The sequence below is a fragment of the Lepeophtheirus salmonis genome, chromosome 5 (genome assembly GCF_016086655.4).
Source record: "Lepeophtheirus salmonis chromosome 5, UVic_Lsal_1.4, whole genome shotgun sequence".
NCBI lineage: Eukaryota > Metazoa > Arthropoda > Copepoda > Siphonostomatoida > Caligidae > Lepeophtheirus > Lepeophtheirus salmonis.
The window spans coordinates 24349853-24366399 of NC_052135.2; the positions used below are offsets into that span (position 1 = coordinate 24349853).

General features: G+C 31.1%; 1 protein-coding gene across 9 annotated transcripts in view; it reads right to left on the reverse strand.

Annotated features, from left to right (window-relative positions):
- Positions 1–4462: 4462 nt before the first annotated feature.
- LOC121117229 (uncharacterized) overlaps positions 4463–16547 on the reverse strand; it is a 91873-nt gene continuing 79788 nt past the window's right edge. For 5 of the 9 annotated variants that reach the window (XM_071888448.1, XM_071888449.1, XM_040711595.2 and 2 more), the window contains exons 6-8: positions 7161–8087; positions 6792–6936; positions 4463–6045 (exon numbers count right to left, since the gene is read on the reverse strand). In XM_071888448.1, coding sequence (XP_071744549.1) covers positions 5298–6045; positions 6792–6936; positions 7161–8087 — 1820 coding nt within the window. In that variant the 3' untranslated portion in view covers positions 4463–5297. The remainder of the gene's footprint in view (positions 6046–6791; positions 6937–7160; positions 8088–16547) is intronic. The other 4 variants (XM_071888453.1, XM_071888454.1, XM_071888452.1 and 1 more) reach the window with 3 other exon arrangements.

A 16547-nucleotide genomic window follows, 5' to 3' on the forward strand; every position in this document is an offset into this window, starting at 1 on the left:
TCAGTGCCATTCTCATCTTCTTATATTGTTTTGTCTTGGGACTCATGTAGTTACTAGAAATAGGTTGATATCAAAATATTTTCTGATTTGATATTTTATAAATGATCGATTAAACCAGTATCCCAGGAAAATTTATTCTTGTTTTGTCTCGTTTGCCAACAGATTCATATCCAAAGTACACAAGATTTAAATCTAAAGTTTTATTAGTAGCTATAATAGTTTTTCAGGGATGATATATATGTACATTCAGCATTGAGAATATGCTAATATATCAATTAATTTTTGCCTCGGTGTGTTTGTCTGTTAGCAGGATTACAGAAAAAGTGAACGATTCATTTTGTTGAAACTTTCTAGGAGATTATATATACTAACATTAAAAAGCCCTTGAATTTTGAGAGGTCAAAGGGCACGCTCACTAAAAAAATACCATTTACCATTAGCTTTTGAACAGATACATAACACAAATGAAGATTAATTTTTAGGGTAAATTTTAAAGCAGAGGTTTGCTCCATACTGAGTGCCCATTCTAGTTTAATAATATATCAGAAGATCGGGGAATTTAGTTTATAGTTTAAGTAATATAATTTCCATCATTTTACTAACCTTCTCGTAAAGGGAAGATTCTGAATATTCATATCTTTATGTTTAATCAGGTATTACATACATATAATGCAAATATGAGATAATTAGTTTATGAATATGGATCTATTGAGAGTGTTGTTTTATAGTCTGTATTTTCAACGTTGTGTATACATGCATATGGTAGTAGTATATGAGTATTGTAGACCTGTGTCATGATTGAATAACAAACACATAATATGTTGATCCTTATCACCAGAAAACATGTAACAGCTAGAAGAAAAATTATGTAAATCGGTCATATCCTCAATGTTGTTTCGGCAATTTCATTATCACTAATATGAATAACAATCTTTTTTAATGACAGGATTTCATGATTATAAAATATCGAACTCATCATTTATGTATCTATGAACACAATATCAAGGTAATGACTAATATGAATTGGAGGGATAAATAGTATTATCACTAGGTGTGAGCTAAACCATTCATTAAGTGAACACGTCCTTACCTTTATTGTATCACGTATCTTTTACTCCAAAAAGAAAGATACTAAGGCCCAAAATCAGTGAACTGAAGCATGGATATGATTCAATCATCAACTCCTGAGAATTACCATAATTCACAAAACAGTTATCCTTTCTTAAAATATATTGGAAAACACGAAAAAATAGTTTATAGCTTTTACATTTATAAAAAGAAATACTCGTAATTTAAGTTTAAATGAATTTAACATTGCTATAAATAATTGTTGATGGTTTAAGTTTATTGATTCGTTGTTCTAACTTGTTTTTACCTAAAAAAATATTTTACATCTTGGCAGAATAAATTTGGCTTTCAAATCAGAAAATAAATTTTTACATACAAATTGAACATTTTAAGAGATTGTACCTAAGAAGTTGTTAAGTTAGTTGCTAATTTGTACCTTTTTATGTCTAGTTAACATAGTTAGTTTCTTTTAACATTTGCTTGAAAGACGTCCAGTAATAATTTCTAAATAAGAATTATAGTCATGTAATTTATTAAACTGGTGGGTTTTATGACCAAGGCCCGAGGGTGTTGAAATACGTTAGAGGATATGTTTTGAATGACAACATCTAAAATATGAAAAAGTGTGCATACTCCTTTTCCAGAGAGCTTCCTGGCCTACGTTTTTAACACAATTGTATTCACAATACATAAACAACTCCTATATATATATATATTTGCCTCTCTTCGCCCTGTATTGCGTACTAAATGTGTATTGATTGAACTCAAATGACACAATGTTAAACGGTGAAGGATTCATAAACTATAACACTAATGAAGAATGGTCCCATAGTTAGGAATAAATATCTAACTACATCCAACTGATTTTGAGTCTTTTTTTTTTTTCTTTCTATTTTTGATAAAGATACAATAAAGGTTGCAATATGCTAAGGGCTGAGTTGTAATTTTTTCTGATGAGATATTATATTTTCTAAGGACATAATTTGAATGACTCACTTTAATCTACATATGACAAGGTTGAAGATTAGACCCCAGTTTCACTGCCAAAAGTGTGAAAAAAATATTTAGGGTCGAAAATAAACATTGAAGATTCCTTAATAAGTCTTTTCTAGCGTAAAAATATCTGTAAATTATGATTTTTTAAGTTTCAATACTGTATTTTCGGTTGTTTAGGTAAGAAATTTGAGACCAATTTTTACCAAAAAGGATAGCTATTGCATGACAAAAAAAAAATGAAATCATAATTTTGTAGACCTACAGAATCTACAATGTACCTTGAAAAGACCATTATTTATGTTTAAATGATAGATAATGGCTTTAAAACAAAACTGTTTGTTCAGTTGTTTATTCCATAACTTTTGTGCAATGGCCCTTTGAATAATTTGTCTCGAGACCGAAACAGAATCAAAAATTCATACTTTTAAATAAATTCCGGCTTTTAAGTAGCCATATGAACTGATAGGAAAGAACTACAGGCTTGATTTACTTATAATTTTATTGCAAATTTAACAAACTTTAAATAGATACCTAATTTATATTATTTCTTGTGTGGGAACATAAAAAAAAATAATTACGCCTAATCCCTAATTTTATTGACGTGTGAAAAAAATACCGTCTATCATTAAAATGGATGGTATATAAAAACTTTTGCAGCTATACTTGAAAATTTGATCATTTGCACATGAAATAGTAAATTTCAGTCTGATTTGGTTTTTTTTTCCTACCAGCTATAATATTTCCGATTTTTTCTTTTTACGATTTACACATTTAAAATGTTATGTAAAACAAGAGGCCTCAACCGAAATGAGCAATATTCGTGAAAATTTAATCGATTATGCCGAGGATATACTTCTTTATGAAAATGATACTCAATTTCAGTCAAACTACTTAATACTTCCCGATTCTTTTTGATTTTTTTTACGAAGCAACAGAAACTCGATATTTGATCAAAGTATCCATCTATAAGAAAGCAATAATATGACCAGCACCTACTTGATATGGACTAAATCCAGATCTAATTTATCACAGAACAACAAAAAGTTCTAAAAGCCACAGGTATTTGACTAATTGATTCATTTTTAGAACTTGAAAATGCTGAAAATATATTTTTATTTCCGTCAGACTAAACATACCTTTATAAAAATGGGTATATTTAAAAAAAAAATTTGCCTATTTTGTATTTCTGACTTCAGATTTGAAGTCAACATAAAACTTTTGCTTAGAAAACATGTATTACTTATAAGAATTCAAACTTGATATTTTCCAAATTTTGGTAGTGAAACCGGGGTCGAATCTCAAAACATATCATGCACAGGGTGAGGATTTTAGATCCGGAACATTTAAAGATAATGTATATTACAATTTATTTCCCAAAATTAATTCAGAAAATCATAAATCTTTGGTCTTACAAGTAGGGGTCCATCGTGAGGTCAATAATTCAAACCAACCAAAACCATTTTCAACCACAGCCTCGAGAATAGAAGCCCACAAGGGGTAAAAAGTGTTATGTGCACCTCTCTATCCAAGACGCCCAGATATAGTAGTTCAAGGGGTTCTGATCCTTATAGCCAAGAGGCCACATTTCCTTTGCCTTCTGCTTCAGAAAGTCTGGAGTGCGTTTTTTCCTCTCAAAACAACTATGAGTGTTCCTTGTATGTGTTCTTGTCCTATAAGAATTCTTAAAAGCCTCAGCAATATTGTAAACAGTTGATTTGGGTAGCTTAGTAAATCGATAATATCTTGGGTGTGCACCCGGCAAGGAGACACAAAATAGTGGCCACACAACATTCGTATTCGTAGGACATATTATAAAGGATTTAATCTTTCGGTTCGTCTTGTACAATAGTGGTGTGAGAAATTTTGTTCTGGTGTAGTGGAGATGAATGACTACGGACTGGCAGTCCTGTCGTCGAAAATGTCGATAAAATCCTGGAAAATATCGAGATAGACCGTCATGTTAGGAGTTGTAGCATCACCCAGGAGCTGAACATCGATCATAAAACTGTTATGAAACATTTGGAAAAGGATGAATACAAAAAGATACTCGAATAAGGACTGATACATCAGTCTTTCAGACCTACGGTCCAAATTTTATTAGGACCGGACTGATAGGATTGTAGTCTTTTTAGTTATTTAGACCAATCCAACACTAGGAGCAAGCCATTTCTTCCCAAATATGGAAATAGTTATTTAGTACACGCAAGGAATTATTCACAGCTTATACCCAATAAAGCTTATTCAGCCAATAAACGTTCAAAACACTCATATGAAAAAAGGAAGAAGAAAAATCGACAGCAAAATATGATGTAATTTTTTATGCTATGAAGTAGGTCCATAAAATTATATCATTGGCTGTATGTAAATAAAAAATGTAATTTATATAAAAAAAACTGCATTTTCGATAATTTGAATATATATATATTTTTCAAAATATATTACACATATGTATATATAACTCATAATAACGTAAGAATATATGTATATATATATAATATGTATGCATATAAATATTTTAACCAAAATGGAGGTAAAAATAATAACTCGGAGAAGAAAAAAAAACAAAAAAATTCATTATAATTTAGGCACACCTTGTAAGTAATAATCATAAAAATCATTAATTCAAGAAAGAAAGAAAAAATTTTACCTCAGGAGATCTATAGCATAAAATATTAAAACAAAAATTATAATTTGTTAACAACATTAATATTTTTTTCTTTCTTAAAAAACAACATTGGGTAGAAAAAAAATGAAGAAGATAATTAAGCAACGGATTCTCAAAAGGACTAGTAATAATAATAAAATATAGTAGGCATAGAAATGATTGTGAAGGAGAGGGCAATTATGCAATATCATCATCGGCTAACATAGAAGAGGAGGATATTGTATATTGAATAGAAAATGATAGTAATGTTGTATTAACAAGTTACAGTGTCACATACAAAACCACATACATAAATGTGGAAGATAATTGATTCCTCATGGCCGACATCTTGCTGAGTGATAACTGATAGTGAGAAGTAATTCATTCAGAAGAGGGGAAAATATAATAAGAAAACCACCTTAAGCGAGGCCGGTATTTTCTCTCAAAGTGTTGTAAATAAGAAATGGGATTTGATTAAAGTAGCAATGATAATAATTAATTAAGGATTATAAATAGGATAAATAGGGTAAATGTATGGGAGGAAAAATGGAACAATATATTATTATGTATTGTATATTGGCACAAAATTTTATTCTTCAAAGTCATCGGACCAAGAAACAGCTGAAAGACTGTCCGTCATGGTCCTTTCTGTCTTGGTATCTTCGTCCTCTGTTGTTCCAGATTCTCTTGTTGTCGTCGTTGTGGTAGTAGTGGTAGTTGTTTCTTCCTCAAGAGTCATCAGACTTTCGCCTCCAGATTCCTTACAAGAAGAAGAAGACTGATTAGAAAAGAGCATATGCAAATCATAGCTTGGTAGAGAAGTTGCCATACATTCAGGTCGAAGAGTCTTCTCCTCCTCTGGTAGAGGACTCTTTTCATCGATCTCTATTTCACTGGAGCTGGATATATCATCAGCATTGATAATGACATCAGAGTTTTTAACAATGTCAACTGAAAGTGGGCCTCCCCCGGCATTGGATCCAATTCCACCAACAGATGATTCGGAAGAGGACTCAGAGAGAGGTTCATTATAGAGGAATGACGATGAACTGAGGCCCACTTTCCTTCGCGTCAGGCTGACTGAAGGAGGGCAGGAAAGAGCTAGACTGCCACCAAGTCCTGAAGTAGACCGTCGCTTTGGACCAGGAGAGAAAGGAAGAATGGGATGAACATTCTTATCCTCATACTCGATTTTCCAAGAAACAGAGTCACCTTTATCAATTACTTCACGGACAAAGGCGGATTTGCCATGACGAGTTGGTGGGAGGGATGTTGACATGATATCGATGCTTGAAGTACGATGTGCAGAGTGTCTTGCTCCATTCATTACTACTCCCCTGAAAATATGTACATGGGTAAATACAATAGTTAATTCTCTTTTGGTCTTTAAAAAACAGCATTTAATTCCCTTTTTAATTGCATGTATGGATATTTGTAAAAGATATTTTCTACGGAAGACTCATATTTTAATTAGGTACCTACATAAAATACAAACTACAACACAATTTATGCACATTGTTCTTTTTTCGGTTGTCATGGCTGCTAGGTGCAATAATTGTATTGCCACCATCATCAATAAATAATAAAACAGAATCTACGTAATAGTCGCTATGAATAATAAGCGTACATATTACATTTACAATCTACACATATAGATACGCTACGCAAACCCTACTCCTCATAATCATATTAATTTTCGTGAAACATTGAAAATACATTAGGTAGTTAATTAATTGAATTTCATTTTCAATAGATATATCTAGAGAAGCACATATAGCTAGGGTATTCAGCAAGCTAAAAACAATAGTAAAAGTTATATGGACCTTGCACGTTCTGCTTCATGACTTGTTTTAAGTTCAAGGTCCAAATTCACTTAGAATGAAAATAAATAAATAAACATAGAGGAGAATCGGATACAAAAACAAAATATACCTAGGCAGCTGCAGCTCGGGAAATGAATCAGTACCTTTGTGCACAATTCAATATATGAACTATGGGCTAACTACATATGAAATGAAAAAAGGATACTCTTCATAAAAGAGAGAGAGAGAGAGAGAGGAAAAAAGAAAGAAAAAGTCCTTACATTTTACGTTCTTTTAAGGACATAGAACGCGAGAGTCCAGATTTAGTTTTAAATGGTGATGTAGAGACTCCTTCCGTAAAGCTATAGGATAATTTGGCAGCTTCATCTTCGTCATAGTCGAAAAGAACGTTTCTAGGAGATACACCTGTATGGAATCAAAGCAAGACAAGGATTAAACAAAACAAAAAAATACAATGAAGCTCTTGTGAAAAAAAACAGGGTTAGTACTGCGCTAATACATGAACATAACATAAACGTGAATTGTTTTATCCACCTTCATAAAAGGTAAATGCATATAAATATTATTTGAATAAAAATACAAAATATTTATGTAGTATATATTTAAGCAGAGCAACATTTAAAACTAACCTTCGATAAAAGACATGGTTTGATTATTATACATGTCCCCCGAGGTGGAATTTTCCTTGTGAATCTTCCAAAGAAGTTCCTCATTCTCCATGGATAACCTTTTCTTTTCAACGAGCTCCCTCTCAACAGAGGTTTGCAAATAGCGATTCTCTTCAGATAATTTCCTTTCTAGTACAGACTTGGACTCAATCTGGGCTCTGAGATCCTCTAGTTGAGCCAACGTTTTAGCATGCTCACACTTCATTTTATCGAACTCTGCAAGTCTTTCTTCCAGAGCCACATTGTCTTTACGAAGTTGATGAACATCAACAGTTCTCATGTCAACTACGGCTTTAAGGCTTTCAACCTCTGCGTTAAGATTAAATATCACAGAATCTTCAGGATTTTTTGATTTTAATTTAGGAGTTGAGGGTACTGTAGGGGTTGAGGTGAATAAAGGAGGAGTTGTGTTGTTGATATTACTAGTATTAGCATTATTAGTCTTATCAGGTGAAGAAGTTGTTCTTTGAGATTCAATTTGATAAATCAAATCATTGATTCTTTGGGAAAATTTAAATTTTTGTGATTCCCACTCTATTTCCTTTGAAGCGGAGTCATTCACCAATTGTCGAAGGGACTCTTCTTTTTCAGAGAGCTCTTGAAGGATCTTTGTCTTCCATCGATTTTCAGTTTCCTCCAAAATATTATGTAATTTGGCCTCGGCTGCTTCTTGAGTCTCAAGAAGGACTCGAGAGTGGTTTGCCTTTAATTCCTCAAGATCATCACGATAGTTTCTCTCCACCTTCTCCAAAAGAGTTCCATGTTGGGTTTTGATTTGAGAAAGGCGTCTATTAAAGTCCTCAGTCACGCCAGTTTTATCATTTTTGTACTTGGAAAGCTCAGATTCGAGCTCGTCCTTTAATTTTGACTCCTCCTTTTTGAGATCATCTATAAATGAGAATGAGAATAAAATTATAATAAACATATGGCAACTCTCACAAATATCAATTGAAAATTTGACTATGACCTTGTGACTAGTTATGATGGTCAAAGCTTCCTTCTCAAATAAAAAGTAATAATAAACGACCGGCAAGTATTCATAAATAATAAGATAATAGTTTTTAATTCACATACATTCAATCAAACGTACACGTTCAACAAATTAAATTCGGATGTTCGAGGTCTAACTTTAAATATAAATCTCTATTTAATTGAACACACATTCAAAGTAAAAAATAATAATTACTATTCAATTTACTTTTTTATATAATTCAATTAATTCATAATTACAATATCCAATAAAATCATACTTTTTTGTGTTTTGAGATCAATGTAGAATAAACCTAATAGAGTATAACCCCTGATTCTAAATATGACATTGTTTTTTCTTTATCAGCCTCAAAATTCTTCCACATCACTTTTGCTATTTATTAAGTGTATAGAGTTGAAGATAGAGATAAATGATTTTAATATATTTTAAAGGCTAATTTTGAAAGAATCCAAAACTATTTTTAAAATATCTTGATCATGTTTATAATTTAGGTTACCTGTGTTTTAAGTTGAAAATTGGTACTTTTTATTTAATGACTTAAAGTTTCAAGAAGAATAAATAAATAAAATGGTAAAAATATATCGTGTGATAACAGAAAATTATCAACTTCAATTTAAATTAAAGTTTTTGTTCAAAAACACTCATATTGGTTACAATTTGAGTTAAATCATCCTCACATTTCAAATAGAATAAAGCTCCTTTTTGAAGGGATTTATTAAAAAAGTCAATTTATTAGTGTGACATAGGAAGAGAAGAGAAGGGCTCAAACTCTACCAGATTCTGCATTTTTCAATATAGGGAAATTTTTGATGCTAAAATGTGTTATTTGACAGTCAATACTTTTCTTTTGTATATGTACAACTAGCATAGGGTTACCCGGCGTTGTTCAGACCAAGGAGAGAGCGGAAAATCACATTGACAATGGCCAATGTAATTTCTACATAACGCTTAGAAACCTTCAGCGAGGCGAGCATTATAATATATATATTATTATGAATTTAAAAAAAACGTGCAATATACTTGAAATAACATACCTACATGTATGCATGAAAAAATTTGACTAGATGATTCATCCATTTTTATTTTTGTCAAAAAATTGTCTAATCGAAAATTACAAAAAATAACTGTTTTGCACTAATTTTACAAAAAAAAAAAAAAAAAAAAAAAAAAAAAAAAAAAAAAAAAAAAAATAATATGGTCGAAAAAATAACCCTCGATAGCTGGTTCATTTTTGCAAATAATGCAAAAATTATCTAATAAAATGTTCGGAAAATTGAAAATATGTAATACTAAGCTAGAAACTTAAATTTTAAGTACAAAATGCATCGTTTTGTGGAATTTATTTTTTTAAATTGAAAATCGACGTTTGCTGAAAATAAGAGAAAAAAATGAAAAAAGTTGAATAATTATTCAGAAAATGACAAATATTACAATGAAACATCAATTTTTATATGTCGAATTATATGCAAACGAATTTCGAGACAAATTTGTGAAAACTTTATTTAATCTACGAATCCAATATTCCATAGGAAATTCCTTCTTTTTTTCACGTAAAAAAAAAAAAAAAAAAAATCACAATTTTTACCGATTTCTTATTTTGCTCATAAATTTTTTGATTTGACAAATTTAGAAAACTTGCATATTTTTATAGTTGTATTTTTTAGACGCCAGTTATTTTTTGATTTATAACTCAACTCTCTATTTAGTCTTAGTGAGCTCCAAAAACAGTTTTTGTGCTTGGGGTATAGAAATACCCCCCCCCCCTTATATGAACCCCCAAAAATCGGCATCCCCTCTTAGCCAAACCAGGTTTAAAAGAATCGCCCCATCCAAAATTTCATCCTCCAAGGTTCAACAGTGTGGGCACCCAATAAGGACACACACACACAAACTCTATTTTATATAGGAGGTGTGATCAAAAAGTAAGGAGACTTTATATTTTTAAGAAAAAATATTTATTTACTAATCAATATGTAATGTTGTCCCCTTCGAAGTAATCACCCTCAGATACAATAAACTTGTGCCAAAGCTTTTTCCAATCCTCAAAGCACTTCTCACAAGTACTTTTCGGTATAGCCTTGAGCTCTTCCAGTGATATAGTCTTTATCTTCTAAATCGTAGCAAATCTCTGTCCTCCTCTTTCATGTGTCTCTTCAGTTTTGGGAGGAAGAAAGTCCCACGGGGACAAATCCGATGAATATGGTGGCTGAGGCATGATTATGGTGTTGCTTTTGGCCAAAAAATCTATCACAAGCAAAGATGAGTGAGCATGGGCATTATCGTGATGCAAATTGTTCTTCTAAATTTTTTGAACTTTTCTTCATATTACTTTTGCAAGCCGTCTATATGACCGTATGCTAATATGGTCCATATGGATCATATGGGAAGAACTCTTGATCCACTAAGCCACACTATACGAAAAAAATAGTGAGAAAAACTTCGACATTTGATCGAACTGGGTGTGCTTTTTTTTTGGTCTTGGATCACCTGGGCTCTTCCATTGGGACGATTAGGCTTTGGTTTCGATATAATAACCATATACCCTGATTCGTCACCAGTTATGAACCTTCTAAGAAAATCAGGATTATCATTGATGTCTGTCAACAGCTCATGAGCGATACTCATGCGACGATTCTGTTGGTCAAAATTAAGCAGTTAGCCAAAACGTTCGAAAAATATTTATTGGACGAGCAACCATTATGTCAATATTCTCAGCATCTTCACTGATAGTGATTGGACGGTTTTCAAAAACCATTTTCTTCACTACTTCAACATTTTCATCTGTTGTTGAGGTGCTTGGGCGTCCAGGACGAGGCTCGTCATTGGCAGTCTCCCAGCCCCATCTTGGAAGAGTTTGTACCACTTGTAAACATTTTTTACATAAATAGGTTAAAATGCTCTTTTTTTCGTTTGAAAAATATCTACATTTCTCACTAAAAAGCAACCTGATCTAAAAATGATGTTTATTAGTACATACATACATTAGCTATCAGGTTTTGTATTTCACTATGTGTGAATGTATGTGTCACTCTACAGTACGAGTATACATAAACATACAACTAAAAAGTGAAATTGCCTCCAGCACAAAATCTCACGAACAATGCGAAATGTATTTATGTAGTATGTGCATACAATGAAAAGTGCGAATCTTCAATATCGATAAGTATTTCATTCCTTCAATACAGAGGAATTTCGACACAATATTCAATAGGTGCAAAAATAAGGAATAACAAGGATATTGATGATATCTTGTGCAGGGTTCGAGTCATAAGGTTCGAGCTCGAGTAATGGTCCATGAAAAAAGTAAGAAAAACATCCATATCTTCCAAATACTGCATATGTACTAACTTGTCATAATAAACAATAACAAGATAGCGCCACTATCCTCGGGAATATAAACAAACTAATATTATCGAAACAACGCTCATTCCCTATTCAAAATTGAGTCGATTTCGAGTTTTGAGTTAAGTTAGAGTTTTGAGTATTTAGTGAAGTAAATTTCAAATTTAGGGACGTCGGTATCTGTATTATTGTAAGTACACTCAGTCTGTATAAAGATTAAGGATTACGGCTCTAATCTATAGTGCGCTTTACTCTCTGGTACGTTATAATTTTCAAAATAAGGAGGAATAATTAACGTGAGTAGTAATGTGAAAATTTTTTAAATCCTCGTGAGTGTAAATCAAAAAGAAAAGGATACATATGTTGGCAAGTTTGATAGACGACATATCCGCTAATAGAGAAAACTATACTACGTTTGAATGATCAAAATAGGGAGAAATAATGAATATTACCACTAATATCTTGCAGGTTTCCAACATTAACTTTTTTTAAATGTATACTCACTAGGATTTCGACAATTTTCAAATCCCTAATTTTGAACATTCCTATTTTGCTCTCACCAATATATATTTTATTTTTTAATTATACGCTCACGGCAATTTAGCTAGTATTTAAATCCCTACCCATACTTTGTTCATAAATAAATTCACTTACTTACAGAGGTATATATACTATAAATAGGTAGAATAAAATATAAAAATACCTATCAGACATTTATATCAAAATACAAGGATGTATAGAAAGTGACCACTCTTTTAATGACAGTGAAAAATATGACTTGAATTATGAAAGAGCAAAAGTAAAAAAAAAAAAAAAATACTTATCAGATTCTATTAATATCATCATCATCCTGTAGATTTTTGGTATGTATTTCTCAAAAAGGTAAAATAAAGAAACAGATCTACTACTACTTATGGCGAGATAAGGGCAAATTTATTTCATTCCGAGAATAATAATAATATATATATATTTTTTTTCTAATGCATGGAAAAATTAATTATATTTATTATAGAACAGTGCTCCTCTAACTATGGGACGATGATGGAGGCTTGAGGTGGAACAGGATCGGTGTCGTCACAAGAGGAGAGGGGGGTTGAAAATACCCATGGAGTATTAAAGTAGAAAAAATGGGATGTCAATCGGAAATCTTGGATTATTTACGCAGTGAAGTTAAAAATTGAAATGAAGGCCTTTTGAAAAGAATATAATATACCTGTTTCTGTCAAATAGGTTTTTAAAAATAGATAAAAATATTTATTTCTAAAAAAACCGTAATTAAACTAAATATCGACACACACAGCCCCCCCCAAATGCTTGACCTTTATAAAAAAGACCACTAAATACAAATAAAATAAAAAACTTTATTTGATTAAAATAATTTCTAAAAAAGGCCTTCTTTTACTTTTTGGAAAAATAAAAAAGCCCATATCTTAACTTAAAAAAAAAAGTCACCTCATATTAGAGTCGGAAAAAATGTGATATCAGTTGCAAAATTTGAAAAGCATATTCAATACCCCTCCAAAGAAAAATCCTATCTCTGAGTATAACTTTTTCTATCAAATATACCTTTTAGGAAATAGATTTAAAATTTAAAAAAAAACATGATTCAACTAAATATCAATACAGTCTAGAAAAAAGAAGAAAAAAAGGTATTACCTTTTTCAAAAAAATATAAAACATAAAAAGGCATATCTTATTTTAAAAAATAGATATATATATATATATATCTATTTTCTTCTTCTCCCGAAGAAAAATCATGGTACTGGCTCTGAATAGAATAAAGTCTTAATTTAACAAATTATACACAACAGAAAATGTTTGAGAACTACTGCCATTGAGCGTTGCAATGTGACGTCAGCATAGTTGCTGTGTGGCATTTGGGGCCTAAACAATCCAGTTTTATAACAATAAAAATCCTTTTTTCATTAATATTAAGCAAAATAGTGAACTATTAGATATGAAAATGGGATCAACAAATAAACGGACTTAAACCTTACTTTCCATCAAAATTCAATCTCTTTAATGCCTAGTTTTATTAATTATAATTTTATTAAATTCAAAATTAAAAAAAAATAGAATGTATATATTTATTAATTGTACAAATCTAGTAATTTTTAGGATTTTCAGGAGATATAACTTAATTTAATTCAAATATAACTGTTAATCATTTTCATTGAGTAGTATTCAATGCATGTGTTTTTAATTTATTTTGAATTCATTTAATGAAGTTGAATGAAGATTCATTGGGAATTTGTTCACTTTAAGTAGTAAAATGCAATTTATGACGTCATTGAAAACGCTCTATAAACCAAAAACAAACTAATTGACAAATCAGAATTTTTGTCAAAATGACAACTTGTTTGGCTTACACAATTCTCTCTTAAAGATAAAAATTACAACAAAGAAGTTGTTGTTTCCTAATGATTACTGAATGACGTAATATGTTGCAACTAAAAATAATTAGTTAATAATTTGTGAGTGCCTCACAAGTCAATTTATTCCTCTCTATCTCTTGATTCATATTATTGACCATTTGTAACTATAATATAGTACATATATATGTGTAGCCCGTCAACCCAAAAGCAAGTTAGAATGATTCTTCTCAAAATGGAGTGTGAATTACATTTGTATTCTTCCACTAATTATCGTCAATTTTTATTAAAAAAATATTCTAATTTTTTCCTTGGAGACGCCGCAAATTCTACTTAAAATAGCTTAAATTGATCGTCACTACAAAATAATGAGAAATTGATATATTTTATTCGAAAGGGTCATATTGGGGCAAAATAAGTATTTTAAGTCAAATAAAGGCTCGAATCGATAGCTCAAAGTCTTGGATATCTTAATTCATTCCACAAACTTGAAATCAAAGTATAAAATTAACACAGATAGATATAAATGAATTATTGAGCTGTACATATATTAGGCATTTATATGAAGTACAAAAATAAATTCGAATTTCCTCCTTTTTCAATTTTTATTCAAGATTGTTTTTATGAATTGCAATACATTTATATATACCGGGTGGTCCATACACTTACTAATTAAATAATTAATGAAGATTGAGTCTTTGAAATTAATTCATATTTCGATATATTAAATCCTCAACAATTAGTTACAAAACTCGATGAGCTCTTATGATAATATTTTTGTTCATAATTTTACAAATTATATATTATTTTATAAATTGTACTCTGTACCAAGGTTAATAAAATACATTTCTATTAACCTTGCTCTGTACAAGCATAATTTAATAAAGGATTTTGTTGTACAATAGAAAAAAGAAATATTTACAAAACAAAATAAATCTTTCAAAAAGGTGAAAATGGACCAGGAAAAGTTGAAGAAAATAGCCCAGGCTGATCCCCTTAAGTCCATACCGGAAACCTTGGGATATCACACCAGACTGTCAGAGAGCTATTAAAAAAATGGGTGGAAAGAGCCTTGTGAGTGTGGAGAGGCCACTTTTGACACCAGCAATAGAAGAAACCCAACTACTCCGTTGAAAGACTTTTTTTAGTTCTTTTGAACTCTTTTTTGACAATTTTGCCCCCTTGCAGTCTTGATGCCAGCACCCTCGTCTACCCATTTTGGATGAATGTCGAGGGGAAGGCATGAATGTCCTTATGCAAACACCAAGACCCTCAAAGCCACTATCAGCCAGCACAGGGACACCATGACAGAGGACTGCATTCACAGCGGGTCCCAGGCCTTCCGCTACCGCCTAAAAGCCATCATTGCCGCTAAGGGTGGCTACATTAATGATTAAGAGAGCTCAGACATACATCTATTTAATGTATTATTTTTGTTAAAATCCCATTGTTTAATTAATAAATTATACATTGTTGAAGTTTAAAATTCAAAGTGTTCATATTTTAATGGACCACTCGATTATACCTATACACAAAAAGGAGCTCCTTGAAAAAATCCTTTCAAAATGATTATTGATCAAGTAGAAAACTTGTTCTTTTTCATTTTAATGAAATAATATTCATTCCTCATCCAAAGGAATGAATACATACATTTCCATTATAATAGAGAAAAAACAGAAGCCTGTCTGTATTTAGTCATTTATATATGTATTGTAAAATATGTAGAATTTATCCTGAAGGTAATAAATAATAATTATAGTTTAAAAAAATATAACTTTTACCGTTTTTTGTGTGGTCAGATTTGTTGCTGACTTTGTATATTATGTATATATATAATAGTTAATAGTTTTTTCCCTTCTTCCTTATGTGTCATGTGTATAAAACATTATTACTACTGAACATACCTACGAGGTGGAATCCCCCACAATTCACTACCCACTTCAGTGGTAGAAGGAATCTTGAGCTAAATACTTCCTACTAATTCTTACAGTAGAATAGTATCTATATTATTTAGATAAAAAATCAGCATCATTATCAATTATATTTACAATCCAAAATACAAAGTGTGTAAATGACGAATTATCAATACTGTTCTAGATTTAGTTATATAAATAAGTTTATTATGTTAAAAAAATTTGGGGCCCCAAGCTTCTCCCCCAAGGGGCTAGTCACGCTACTGGCTCTTATTAATTATTCCTACCAATATTGAAAATTAAAACATATTAGCAAGCAAGGTGTACTATAATTTTTATGGTGATCTCTACAGCAGATATGTTGTCGATCTAAGTTACCAGCATATACTTATCTTTTTGATTCCCCCTCACGAGGATTTAGACAATTTTTACATCCCTAGTCATGAAATATATGATAACTTTGAGATCTACATATCTGGTGATAGAGACCACTTATTACTATATAACAACTATAGTACTATAATTACTAAAAGCATTCATATTGACCAACATTTCCTTTCTTTAAATTGACGTCAATATTCACATTCCTACTTATGAGCTAGATAAATACGTTCAGAGAGATACTATCACTGGTTCTAGTGGCTTACTACATGCCCCAGAAAGCTTTAAAGTTAAGAAGAAGAAAATTAATATTGTTTCAACAGGCCAGGTAGATGTCTCAAACAATCGG